The 13,902-nt window shown below is 56.8% G+C and overlaps 1 protein-coding gene across 1 annotated transcript; it reads left to right on the top strand.

The window, feature by feature from the left end:
- Positions 1 to 548: 548 nt before the first annotated feature.
- Positions 549 to 8,796, top strand: C1QTNF6 (C1q and TNF related 6). The gene is made up of 3 exons (XM_046012657.1): positions 549 to 670; positions 3,427 to 3,682; positions 6,606 to 8,796. Exons 2-3 carry the CDS (start codon positions 3,433 to 3,435, stop codon positions 7,151 to 7,153), a joined length of 798 nt encoding a protein of 265 aa, XP_045868613.1. The 5' UTR covers positions 549 to 670; positions 3,427 to 3,432; the 3' UTR covers positions 7,154 to 8,796.
- The last annotated feature ends 5,106 nt before the right edge of the window (positions 8,797 to 13,902 follow it).

Consider the following 13,902-nt stretch of genomic DNA (forward strand, 5'->3'; position numbering starts at 1 on the left):
GCTGTTGCCCTTACCTAGTACCTGAGGGGGTCATACCTGCTCATCGACTCACTGGACATGTGCTGAGCCTCCCCTGTGCCCGGCACAAGGAGACTGGGGACTGGAGCTCTGCAGATTCCTAGGGACGGAGAGGTCAATGGATCGGCCCAAGTCCTGAGCTAGTGGGTGCCCGCGCCCTCTCCCCTCAGCACCCTGTCCTTGTGACCCAGAGCAAATAGGCCAAGCCCACCCCTCACCCCGGATTCCAGTGCTGCCTTCTCATTCCTGAGCAATCTGGGGGGCTCCTGCCCCTTCCTTTCCCTCTATTTTCCAGCCTGCTCCTCAAGGGGCTTCAGACCCCTTCCCACTCTGACTCTCTTGGGCTTCTGAATCAAACCAGACCCCACTGGACAACCAAGGAGTTAAGCAAAGGAAAACCCCAGCTCCCTAGGCTCCTTTGATCTCTCACAGATCCCAGAGGCTGGAGAGGAGGGAGTTGGGAGGAGGGGAAGTGGGAAGCCAGCTCAACCGCTCCCTCCGCCTTCCCTCCGCCTCTCTCCCTCCTTCTCTCCCTCCCTCTTCGGCTCAGCCTGGGGGTCTGGGCCAGCAACAAGCAGACATGGGCAAAGGAGCCAGAGACTGCCCAGAGGCCGGGGGTCTGTGAGCTGCCGTGGAGGCCACTGGACACGGGGTGAGTGATGAATGTTCCCGTAACTTCTTCCAGTAGGGCCCCGGGGGCTGGGGTCAGAGCCTGGAATTCCCTTCCTCCTTCCTCTCTTCCTAGACACGTCCCGGGTTCTGCTCTCTCCCTCTGACCCTCTCAGCCCCTCTAGCCCCTGGTGAAGGGCTGCCCTGCTCCTCCAGTGGGAGCCTCCCCCTGCCGGGACACTCACTGGCTCAGCTCAGCAGGCCCAGCTCCCTCCCATCCCAGAGAGCTCCCAGCTCCTAAGTAAAGGCAGCAGGAACTCCCCCACCCCAAATCACCCCAGATGGCACAGTCCCCCACTCTGGATCCCTGCCTGGCCCCCTCCTCCAGGGCCAGTCCCTGATCATGGCTGTGGTTATTATTACTCTTGTTCAAAGACTGCTTTGCTTCCTGCTTCCTGCTCTCCCCAGGGCACAGTTCTGTGTCTCAGAGCTTTTGACTCCAGTCTGGCCCCCGCCAACAGAAACATCCCCAACTATGCCAGTTCTCTGGGTGAAATTCTGCTCTTCCCATCCTGTGTGGGCACTGGGTAGAGGCCTTGTCTGTCACAGGAAAGAACACGTTTCAAATCTTATTTGTTTATTACTGAAGTGTAATTGACATTATCTTCATTTCAGGCTTGCAACATAGTCATTCAGCAATCCTATGCATTATTCAGCGCTCACCACTCATGAGGGTAGTCACTGTACAATGTTATTACAATGTTATTGACTATTCCCTCTGCTGTCCTTTGTATTAAGAGTCTTACAAGTCAGGCATTTACTCTGCACTGGGATCCTCCCGAACAACCTGGGAGGTAGGCAGTGGTTTCACCTCCTTGTAAGTGTCAAGGAGCAGCATGGAAGACTAGAGAGGTTAAGCTACTAGCCCGAGGTCACACAGCTTGTAAACTATCATGGGATCTTAGGTCCAACCCCAAGGCCTCACCCTTTCCCATAAAGTCACATCTATGGCCAGGAAAAAGGGGATTTTTGTTCTTCTCAAAAATCACCGAGATGTGGCCTTTACAAACACAGGGTGGGGGTTATAATCTTGAACAGAAAGGATGTTGATCTCCGAGAAGTTTATCTGCCTTATTGAGCAGAACCAGGAAAACAGACCAGGGCAGAGCTGGGGAATGGTCACCTCTAAGAGAGGGGTGGTATCTCTGGGGACAACCTGCCCGCCACCGCCCTTCTAGCTACTACTCAGCCCCCAGCACGGTGGAGTGTGTGTGTGTGTGTGTGTGTGTGTGTGTGTGTGTGTCTAGAGGGGGGGACTCCTGCCCTTTAAAACCCATCCCTTACCTCAGTACTCAGTGGGGATAGAATAGCATTTTTTTAAAAAAATAATAATTTTAACTTCTCTACATGTATTAACCACAGAAAAAATATTTTTGAATTGTACCCAATGTTAAAGGAACAAAAAGGAAATAAACAAAGAAACGCCAGAAGTGTAAAAACCAGTCTGGTTTCAAGAGCCGAGTTTCTGATCCTGCGATAATATGCCAGCCCCCAAACACTGCTACCACCTCAAAGGCTCTTTGCCGGGTTTCCTGCCCACCCAGCCCCAGCCTGTCCCCAGTGTCTGCTGTCCTGGCCACTTCCTGCCCCCCTCCTGGAACTCTGGAACCTCCCTTGGCCAGGGCCACAAACATCTTCATAAACCCCTGGACTTCTCCGATCCTTTTTGAATTTTCCAGCCTTTCTAGTCCTGCTCCTTAATTCCAATTTACCCCCTTGGCAGCGGATTGGTAGGTCTATGATGATTGACACAATTCTCTTCCAATGAATTAACTCCAGAGCCTTGGGGCTTCTGTGTAAGGCTGAGCTGTGTGGGTTGTTGACTGCACAAAGGTGCTGAGGGGGAGGTGGGTTGACAACAGCCCTTGCCAACCTACACACCCTCAGTGTTGCATTTTTCCAAAAATGACTTCTACTTTTGTTTCTAATTTGTCCGCGCAGAGAGGTACCTGCTTCTGCCTTGCGCACAGGCACCTCTAGGCAGGCCAGAACTGGTCTAGGGTCTGAAATTCTGCATACCTACTCCTGAATTCTTAAAGACGCCCTGACAGCATCACTGGGCATAACCCTGTGCATTTTCTCTATATGTTGCTTTCTGACCGCTACAATAAATGAACTTTCCTAGATCTTGGTCAGGACCATGGTGCTCAGGTGCCAGATCCTGGGCTCGGCCACTCGTCCCCTCTCCTGAAGAGCGAGCTGCAGAATCATTTGTGTTGGTCCCAGGGGCGCACTAACGTCCCTCATGCTGGGCTAGTAGCCTGTGCTTGCTGGCGAAGGCTGGGTCGGTTGCGAGAAAACAAACCAAAGGGAGGTGGGCAGAGCGGGCTGGGGTGGGGAGCATTTCACGGTCTTACTGGGTAGGACACGTGGGTGGCTGGAGCATCTTCCTCGCCCACCCCAGCAAAGGCGTCCCAGGACCCTCGTCTGTTTCCCAGCTGTGGATCTTTTTAGAGGGGTTTCCTTCCCAGGCCCACGTGTGCCAGAAATCCCCATGGACTGGATTCCAGGGGACCCGGCCTGCAGGCCCTGCATGGCCACAGGTCTCTTCATGACCTGGGAGAAATTGCTTCTCTGTGTCAGTCTCTTTCTTCTCTCCCGTTAAATGGGGACACTAACCCTCTGCCCTTGAGTTACGTCAGGTGAGCTGATAATATGGGGGCAAGCATCCGTGCTGCGCATGTGCATGGTGTGGACGGTCCCTTAAATAGAATCTCTGCCCCTCCTTACTTGCTGCAGGTCACCATGGGGATAGCTGCCCTGGACATCCTCTGCGCAGGGCTCCTGCTCCCTCTCTTGGTGTTTGCAGTCTCCACCGAGGAGCCCTCCTCTGGGGATGCGGTGGCCTCGGGTGCCCCTGGGTACTGTCAACGGTGCTGTGACTCTGAGGACCCCCTGACCCCTGCCGATGAAGCAGTGTCATCGGCTTCTCCATCTGCCCTCCCATACCTGCTGCCTGAGGTCAGGCCCTACATTAACATCACCATCCTGAAGGGTGAGTAGCCCCCTTCCTCCCAGTGGCTCAGGCTAGACTGGCCTGGCTGGGGATGGGGAGGGTGTGGAGCCCTCTCCTTGGGCTGGGATCGGTGAGGGGGAGGGAACTGGAAAAACCCGGACAGAAAATTGTCCCAGACCCTTTCTGTCTTTCATGTATTTATTGAGCAGCTACTATGTGCCAGGACTGTTCTGAGTTCTGAGGATGGAGCATGAGCAAACCAGACAGAAGTGCCAAATGCCATTCTCATGGGAGAGGCAGAACGTGAGCAAAACATTTATTGCCCAAGTTAATGAGACAGAATGTTCAATGGTGAGAAAGGGGATGGCGGTTCCAAGGTTGAGGAGGGTAAGGGGCATCAGGAGTGTAGATGCAGGGAATAGGTTGCAAATTAAATGGGGTGTCGGTTCATTGAGAAGGTGAGGGAGAAGCCATGTGGCTGTCTGAGGAAGAGTAGTCCAAGGAGCATGAGCAGCAGGTGCTAAGGTCCTGTGGTAGGAGTGGGCCTGGTGTGTCTAAGGAGCAGAGGGCAAGAGGAGGAGCTGAAGTTGGAGATGAAACAGGGGCAGAGTCAGACTTGGGTTTCTCTGAGTGGGAATGGGGAGCAGGGGAGGGTTCGAGCAGAGACTTGGTCCCACTGGGGCTGCAAATGGATCTAATATTTCGTGGAGAATGGCCGTCAGGGGACAAGGGTGGAAGCAGGGAGCTCTATGGGCAGCCACTAGGGCTATCCAGGTAAGAGCGGGCTCTCTGTCCTCGAAAATGAGGAAGAAGCTTCTGCTGTTGGCGGCTGTTTACAGCTGGGGCTGGGGCCAGGCCGTGGACACCCTTCATTTGGGGTTGTGTGGCCAACCACCCCAAGAGGTCAGTCCTTGGTCATTGCTCCCATTTTGCAGAGGGGGAAACTGAGCCTCCAAGCAGGGAGGAGCTTTCCAGGAGCACACAGCTATAAGGCGCAAGCCGAGATCTGTCCCTGAGGACTCGGGCCACTCCACCCTCCAGCCGGGGGTCGGCTGGCTCCTGAGACCTCCGGGCCTTGGGTTTCATGGGGGAGGACACTTCCCTTCCTCCAGCACCCCATCTTCCCCAAGGCCCATAGAGCCCCTGCCTGAGGCCGAGGATCTGCCTGGCCTCTGGAGGTACTTCCTCCACACTGTCTTCCTAAAAACCCAGGATCAGGAGGACACCCTTGGGCCAGCCTTCACTGTCTGCTGGCGCGGGTGGACACTTGGCTGTGGCAGGAGGCCCCTGGCTGGTGTCAGGAGTCCTGGGTCCCCACCCCAGCTGCTTGCTCCCTCACTGTGCGGGTCAGGCTGGTCTCTCTGTCCTGGCTTGCCGCCTCCTTTGTAAAAATGAAAAGGTAACCCCTTCCTAGGACAACCGTTCACCCCGCTCCGTCGGGTCTGGGGCAGGGAGGTGCAAACTAAAGTGTGGTACATGCAAGGACGTCCTTCTCCACGGAGGCTGTGGGGCCAGACGGCTGCAGAGCCGGGGACCCCCTTCTCCCCGCTTCTTTCCAGGCTTTTCCCCCGAGGGTCTATGCCTTCCCTTTCACTCTTTCCAGCAAAATTGCCGAGGTCACAGGAGACGTTGGGAAGACACAGGGCTGGGCGGGTCTCTCAAAGGGGAGTGGCTGATGGTAGGAGTTCTGGCATGGGACGGGCGGCAGGGAAATGCTTGGGATCAGGTACCTCAAGACATAGCGGGTCCCCTGCTCCTTCTGTGCTCAAGGTCAGCCTGGAACAGAGGCTGGGCAGAGGCGCGTGTGCCTAAGGATGAGGCTGGATGTTGCCGGAGCCCCGGGGAAGTCAGGGACAGGCCGAGCGTTGCTGGGTGGACCCTCCTGCCTCATACTGGAAGTCTGTAGTGTGCTCCCCCATAGGACATTTTGTCAAGGGCCCAACATCAGCCCTGGGAGGTGAACAGATTCCTCTTCAAGACAGAGACAAAATAACCGAGACCGTGACCGTGAAATGCCCCAGTGGGACGTAACACTAACCAAGGGCTACCTGGTTCCGAACCAGGGCCTTTCCCTTCAGGTAGGCGGAGGCTTTTTTCTTGGCTCCTTCTCTGGGTCAGAAATGCAAAGTGCGACTCAGCTGCCAAAGAGGATGAGCTCTTGCCATTTGCAACAGCATGGATGGACCAGAGGATATGCAGCCGGGCAAAATAAGTCAGTTGGAGCAAGACGAATGCCATAGGATTTCCCTCATATACAGAACTTAAGGAACAAAACAGATGAACGTAGGGGAAGGGAAGGAAAAAAAATCAAATAAAATAAGAGGAAAACAGAGAGGGAGACACACCATAAGAGACTCTTCGCTCTAGGGAACAAACTGAGGGTCGCTGGAGGGGAGGGGGTGGGGGAAGGGAGTCAGTGGGGGATGGGCATCAAGGGGGCATGGGATGTCATGAGTCCTGGGTGTTCTGTGCAACTGATGAATCACTAAATTCTACCCCTGAAACGAATAATACACCGTATGTTACTTGAATTCAATTTAAATTTTAAAAAAAGAAAAAAGAAAAAGAAATGCCAAGTGGGTCCTGCACCCGCTACCTCTCTGCTGGAGTCAGACTGGGTGTAGTGACTCTTGGGGTTTGGGCCTGGCTTCCCAGGGAACGTGGTCACACCTTCACTGCACGGGGAGGGGAACGGGCCGTGCAAGACAGAGAGCGTCTTGGGTCTTGCCCCTCCCGCTTCTCCTGAGCTGAATGACCCTGGGTGAGTCACTGAAGCTCCCCGTGAGTAGAGATGGTCACAGTGTCTTCTTAGAGGGTGTTCAGTGGAGCGATGTCCAGTATGCAGTAGGTGCTCAGTACATGCTGGCTCTTCTCTGGCCTTCCTTCTCCAGGCAGGGACGGAGCCCTCTGCAAACAGAGGCAAGGGTGCCGGCCCTGACTTTCCCCCTTCTTGTCCCCACAGGTGACAAAGGGGACCGAGGCCTGCTGGGCACACCCGGGAAGCTGGGCCGGGAGGGTCCCCGGGGGGAGCGCGGCCCGCAGGGCACCAAGGGCGCCAAGGGGCAGGTGGGCAGCCCCGGGAGCCCGTGCCAGACGCGCTTCTCGGCCTTCTCGGTGGGCCGCAAGACGGCCCTGCACAGCAGTGAGGGCTTCCAGCCGCTGCTCTTCGACACCGTCTTCGTCAACCCCGACGGCCACTTCGACCTGGCCGCCGGCCACTTCGTCGCCCCGCTGCGTGGCCTCTACTTCTTCAGCCTCAACGTCCACAGCTGGAACTTCAAGGAGACGTACGTGCACGTGGTGCACAACGAGGAGGCGGCCGTCATCCTCTACGCGCAGCCCAGCGACCGCAGCATCATGCAGAGCCAGAGCGTGATGCTGGCGCTAGCGCCCGGGGACCGCGTCTGGGTGCGTCTCTTCAAGCGCGAGCGGGAGAACGCCGTCTACAGCGACGACGTGGACACCTACATCACCTTCAGCGGCCACCTCATCAAGCCTGAGGACGATTAGTGGCCCCTGGTGGGGCAGCCCTGGCCCTGGGGTGGGGGGAACTGTGGGCAAGGTGGTCCTCCCACAGGGCCTCAATGTGCGCCTCCATAAAGTGGGCCCCCGGGACCTGGCATTCTGGGTGGGCTTCCTCTTCTTTCCTTCCCTCCATCATCTCTCTCTCTTCTCTTGGACATATTTTAAGAGGCACGCTAACCTGAATATTCTAGAACTTTCCCAGCCTGCAAACACGGCAGATTCTGATTCTGGTTCTGAAGTGGGCGGGGTCCAGGGTTCTGCCCTGGACCCAGGGAACGTCTAAGAAGTTCCTGGCTGTAGTTGGTGCTGCTGGTCCAGGGACCCGCCTTGAGTCATCAGGTTCTAGATCTTTCCCAACATTCTGGAATCCTCCGAACACTCTAGACTCTTGCTAAATCCTTCACTTCTCTCATCTCTCCAGGACCCCCACCCACACCCCTATCCTCTTGCTCCTTCCACGTTCTCTCTCCCTCTCTTGTGCACCCCACTTGTGCCGTTGCCGATCCCTTATTCGTCAAATGTTCACTGAGCACTCACTCTGTGTCAGACTCTGGGGAAGCTGAGGTGAGACACAGGTTGTGCCCTTGGTGAGTGCCCAGCCCAGCCAGGGTGGGGAGACACAGGCTCAGGAAACCAGACCCAGAAAAATGCACAGGGCTCTCGTCACAGAAGTCTGTGTCTGGGCGTTCAGCCACCGTGGATGGTCCTTGTCTGCAAGGTGGATAGAGTCCCTTGTCCATTCCTCTCCTTCCTGCCCAATGCCCTTCATTAAAGCAAACCCCAGAAGGGCCTTGGTCAGGGCAAGGGTGCTATGAGGGGAGGGTCCAGGGGCCTGCGGCATTTGGGGAGTGAAGAGGGCCTTTGGGAAAGGGAGCCCAGACCCACATCTCCCCACATGTCAGGTACGGCAGCCCGTGAGGACTCCTCCCCTCCTCACACATCCCCTTCCCCATCCCCAAGGCGCCTGGGCGTCGGTTCTCCCAGGCTCCCAGCCACTGTCAGACACTGACGTCGTCCCCAGGTGCTCTCTGACCCTCCTCGGCCCTTCTTGCCGGCCCAACGTCCCTGGTTTTCCAGGCCTGGTTAAGGTGCTTAGGCCCTGGTGGGCAGCTCATGCCCGGCACAGAGCCTCCTGTGGCCAGATGCCACCTTGACACATGCCACCGGGCCATGGGCCGGGCTTTGGACCCCTCAGCAGGTCTAGGGAACTGAAACAGGCAACATTCCAGGTCAGTCGGGGGGAACCTCCTCTGAGCCACGAGGCCAAGACAGGCACTGGGAGTGACCAAGGCCAAGAAAGGGACATCAGGCCTTCTGTCCTTTCTCCCTCTCCCGGGGTGGGGCAGCCTGGCGGTCTCCGGCCTTCTTGTCTCCCATCCCAGGTAGCCTGAATCTCTCTCCAGAGGGAAATGGCTGCTTCCCGTTGGTGCTGATGCTGACCATGGGGCAGAGGCGCCCCGGGCAGTGGTCTCTGGTGCTCACTCGTAGCTGACGGATTCACGGCTCAGCGATGGGGGGCTGGCAGCAGGACCTGACCCCGTGCCGTGAACGCTGGTGCTATACCCTCGCCTGACTTCGCCCCTGTCCTGCTTGTCTGGAGTGATTAAAATGTGTCTGTCTTTTTGGCAGTTCGGGCTGGTTCTTTCTGCTCGGCTCCCTGTGCCCTTCCTCAGGAGGGCGGCCAGTCCCGGTTCTGCTGGGGGCCCCACCGCAGGGCTCTCCTCCATGGGCTCCCCATCCCACGTGGCCCCCTCGGTCATTCATCAGCTGGTAGGCCTTGGAGTGAGTGGAGCCGGGCTCGGAGCTGGCTGGGCCATGCACTGTCTGTGGCCTCAGGCCAGGCCCCACACACCTGAGCCTCCATTTCCTTGTCTATAAAATGGGGACGCAGAGAATCTACCCCAGGAGGTGGCCATGACGATGAGAAGAGCGATTGCCTGATGTTTGAACCACACCCGCTGAGTGCCTACCCCGCTAGGTGTGGAGTCGCAGGGCGAGCCCAAGCCATCCTCTTGCCTTCGAGAACGCCATGGAGCCTACATTCCAGTGAATCACTTGCAAGTGCCGAGCCCCGCAGGCCCTACTTGGGGACCCTGTCTCATGGTTTGTGTTTCATATTTACGAGAGAACCGTTGGCTGTTCTCTGGAGGAAAACACAGCTTCATCCGACAGCGGACTGGGTTCTGACTTTCCAAGCTAGCACAGTGACTGCTCACGTAAATCTATTTATGTTTGCAGTGACCCCTGTCGGCTTGCCCGACACACTCAGGGCACCTTTGTGTGTCCCTGTGGCTGTGCTTGGTGGCGTTCTGGGCACGGTAGGCAAGATCCAGCTACAAGGAACAAAGCTACTAGAACCACCCTGGGACTTGGCCCAGCCCAGGCACCGGAGTCATGAGTCTCTGTTTCTCTGAAACCTACATGGCCACGGCAAGAGGCTTCTCACTATACCTGAGTGCTCCCCATGGGTCAGAGGCAACGCAGGGGAGCGACCCCAAGGCTTAGTTTTGGCCCAGGCTCTGTTCACGCGTCATCCGCCTGCCCCCAGCAGTAAAGGTGAGGGCTACCCCCAGTGCCATAGCGGTTTTGCCAACCCGCTAAGGCAGCCAACTTTTTTTGTTTTGTTTTGTTTTGTTTTGTTTTTTGGCAGCAAAGCTTTGGAAACTTCTCACCAAGCCCCTGCAGGAGAACTGGTTTATCCTTTGCAAGCTGAGGCCAAAGGTCACAGGCATTTCCAGGCCACATGAGCTCAGGGCTCCCAGAACCAGCTCCTCCATAGTCTCAGCTGACCTGCAGCAGAAGTTTCCATCCTGGTCCCAAGCGGTCTCTGACGTCCGCCTGCGCCGGTTTTTCCCACAGGAGCCCGATTTCCGGCTTGGTGGCATCTCTCCAAGGAATGGTAGGAGCCTCTGGATCTTTGTGATGGGGACCCTTCCAGAAGGCGACATCTCAGTGGGGGCTGGGCGAGGGCCCTGGAACTCTGGAGGCCCCCAAGCCTGTGGCCAGGTCTGTGGGGACCAGGTCCCCCCAGGAGATCTACAATGCTTAGTCCTGGGGACCCAGGGAGACCGTACAGCTATCTTCTCCATCCCTGCCATCCCCTTCAGCTACATATTTTGAAAATAGTATGTCCCTCTGAAGTGCTAGTGAACAAGGAAGGGGAGAGAGAGATGGACCACGAGGAGAAGCAGCCCATGAAATGGAAAACAGACTAGGCTGGGAGTCAGGGGACTTCAGCTCTGCTCTGCCATCGCTTAGTCGGGGGTGAGAGGGGGGCAATGCAGGGAATATTAAGGGGGGAGTTCCATCAGACAGAGCTGGTGCAGGCGGCTGAACCAGGCTGTGTCCCTGGGGATTTAGTACCTGGATGGGTGGGTTGGATCCTTCTATGGGCTTGGATTGGGTGTATCTGGGAGTCCTTGGCCTTCCTAGGAAAAAGATACACCCGGGAGGTCCTTCCTCTGTTGTACTGGAGCAGGGGGAAGAGAGTAGAGAATTCTAGAGAGGATGAGCTAGGAAAGTGTCAGAGTGGAGGGGACATTTGAGCAGGGTCTTGGAGGATGAATAGGAGTTTGAAAGACATACGATATGGGGAAAAGAGACAGCAGCATGACAGGGTGGAGGTGGGATAGTGCGGCCTATGTTCTGGGCCATGGGAGAGGCCCATATGCGATGTAAATGTTTGGAAAGGAGGTAGAGACAGACCAGGATGGGATCTGAGGCCAGACATGTAGGGAGGGGCCATGTCATAAAGGGCCTCGAACATCTGGCTAAGTTGGGACTTGACCTTGTAGGTGATGGAGAGTTGCTGGATGGTTCTGAGCAGCGTGGCCACTGGTTAGAGCTAACTTAAGAGGCAGACTGCTGTGGGGGCTCCGTGGAGCATGGATTGTATTGAGTGGGACTGGAGGCAGCTGGTCCAGGAGAGGACACGGGGTGGACTGTCGATGTCATCCTGCAGAAGAGGGCCATATTCCCACTCGACTCCAAAGGAAATAAGAGGTTTAATAGCAGAGGGACAAGAGGAGGGCAGCCAGGTTGGAGTGGGGGGGTCCAGCTTGGGCAAAAGGTCTACCAGGCTCCGCTGTTCCTATCAGACTTTTCTTTCTTTTTAAAATTTTATTTATTCGACAGAGAGAGACAGAGCGGGCGAGGGAACAGAAGCAGGGGGAGTGAGAGAGAGAGAAGCAGACTTCCCGCCAAGCAGGGAGCCTGATGTGGGGCTCGATCCCAGGGCCCTGGAATCATGACCTGAGCTGAAGGCAGATGCTTAACGACTGAGCCACCCAGGCGCCCCCCCATCAAGACTTTTCTATGCCAATGAGAAGAGAGCAGGCCCAGGCACCAGGAGGCGGGCTCCTGGGCCAGCTCTGCCCTGGGGAGTCCCCTGAGTGGCCGGGCAACTCATTTGGCTTCTTTCGACCCTCATTATCCTTTTCTGTCCCATTGGATTCGAAGTTCCTCCTCTTTTGCCCCGCTGAGGCCTGGGGGGGCGTCTCCGAGGCTTTATAGGGTAACAATTTTCAGAACCCTCTATCAGGGCACCTGGACTAACAATGGGGGAGACTGCGAAAACAGTGCCGATTGTCACAGAAAATATTAAGTGTCAAGTGACAGGGGCCAGAGAAGTTTCAGAGAAGTGGTAAGTACTCAAATGTCAGAGTGTGTGGGCTCTGGAGCCTGGCGGGGTGAGGGTTCTGATTCCTGGGTCCAAATCTTCTTAGAGGAGCTCTTGGCTCAGAGCAGGTCTTGTTATTTGTCCTCTATCCACATGAGCTGGGCTTGTCACCTCGTCCTCTGAGTCTCCGTTTTGTACATCAGCAGCGGCTGGCACAGAGAGGGCGCTCGGAGGGCATTTGTTGGATGAATGACTTCCCCTGGAGGGAGGAGCAGCGGGAAGCAAGACCCGGGAGTCCTTGGCGGGGGGCTGAAATTCTGTAGCTCCCTTTGCAACTTCCTCCTCCCCCAGCCAGCTCCACGGCCCCGCCTGGACCCAGCAGCCACATACTGCCACGTGTACCTCTGGAGGAGGGGAAAACAGGCAGAAACTCAACACAACCAGAAACAGATGTCAAGAACATTATGGGTGGGGCCCCGTCGGGGGAGAGCCAGGGCCAGCCAGCGGCTGCCGCGGGAGCCAGAGAGGAAGGAGGGATTTCCAGGACAGGAGTCAAGAGTGCATGGCTAAGCCCTAAGCCCCCGTGCCTGGGAGCAGCTGGGCTGCAAACCAGGAGGGAGGGAGGAAGGGGGGGGGGCATGGGCGGTGGGTGGGGGGCGAGCAGGGTGTGCAGAACAGGGTCAGGATGGGGTGTGAAGTCTTGGCCTGAAGGTGGTAGTGTGGGCGGGAGGAAGTAGTAACTGAGGTCTGGGCACAGGGAGGAAGCAGGGGACCCAGTGCAGGACTGGAGCAGAGTGAGAGTGAGGGCGTGGGTGGCCATTCTTGTCCTGCAGCTGGCTGGCTGCTAGGCTGACTGCTGTGCACCATGGGGGGCGGCAGGGAGCGGAATGAATGGACGCCCCAAGCTCAGATGTACATAAACTGGAACTTGCTTGATTTCTTCCCCACTAAACTTAATTTCTTTCCTTTTTTTTAAAGATTTTATTTACTCACTTGACACGGAGGGAGACAGAGAGAGGGATCACAAGTAGGCAGAGAGGCAGGCAGAAGGAGAAGAAGAAGCAGTCTCCCCGCTGAGCTGAGAGCCTGATGTGGGGCTTGATCCTGGGATCCCTCGGATCATGACCTGAGCCCAAGGCAGATGCTTAACTGACGGAACCTCCCAGGGGCCCCTAAACTTAATTTCTGCTGAAGGCAAAGAAATGTGCTTTCGGCCAGCTGGAGCTCCTCTCTGACCTCACGTCCAAGGGGAGCTGCTCCTAAGTACCCCATCCTGTGGGCGGTGAGAGGTCAGCTGTCCCCACGCGTCCACATGACCCCTGCTTAGTCTGTCACCGTGCCATCTGCTCTGGGGTCTGCTCAGGTGTCCGCACACCTGCCGAATCACGCTTGCTCCCGCAGCAAAATCTGAGTCCCTCAGAGTGCTGTCTGAGCCCGGACCCTTCTGCGCGAATACACCATGCGGCGCTTCTTCCCTGGGTTCTCAGCCACCTCCCCAGGGTCTGGCCCGGGAGAGGAGGGTGGTCCCTCGGCGCCTCAGACCTGCCAGGGGTCTTCAGTGCGCAGCTCCCAGGCCAGCTGGGGAGGAAGGGCGAGGATGCACTTCAGCCAGGAACCCCAGGACTGAGGCAGCCCTTGCTTCCCCGCTGCCGCCTCCCCCCAGGGCTGTGCTGGGTCCTGGGATGGGGGATGCGGTGGGGGCTACCGTGTGTCTAGTCAGTGCATCCTGTCCCAGAGCTCTCGGCTGGGCAGACAGGCTCTCTCCTTTGGGTTTTAACACACAGAGAAAGAATCCTCTCCTCCCTCTGCTTTGTGATACACATTCCCCCCTGTATCTGTTAGGATGCTTTTGCGTGCAAGGGACACTTACTGAACAGAAAGCATCAAAATGGAAAAATAACCCTCGATCCCAAGATAAGGCAGCTCCAGGGCTGGTTAACTCAGCAGCTGAGCGGCACCAGGAAGGACCGTGCTTTGTACCCCATGTCCACTTGGCACCCCTGGCGCCGGAGCTTTGCTCTTAGGCCGGCCTCCCTTGGGGCCGCAGGAGGGCAGGCACAAGATGGCGGCCCCAAGATGGCGGCCCCAGGCAGGCGTCGCCTCAGTATGGGAGAAA

Source organism: Meles meles, chromosome 7 (genome assembly GCF_922984935.1).
Source record: "Meles meles chromosome 7, mMelMel3.1 paternal haplotype, whole genome shotgun sequence".
Taxonomy (NCBI): domain Eukaryota; kingdom Metazoa; phylum Chordata; class Mammalia; order Carnivora; family Mustelidae; genus Meles; species Meles meles.

Bases quoted from the DNA above. Each gene is read 5' to 3' on its own strand.
- C1QTNF6 (XM_046012657.1), top strand. From the start codon at position 3,433: ATGGGGATAGCTGCCCTGGACATCCTCTGCGCAGGGCTCCTGCTCCCT. The intron at 3,683-6,605 runs GTGAGTAGCCCC...TTGTCCCCACAG, and splicing joins TAACATCACCATCCTGAAGG to GTGACAAAGGGGACCGAGGC.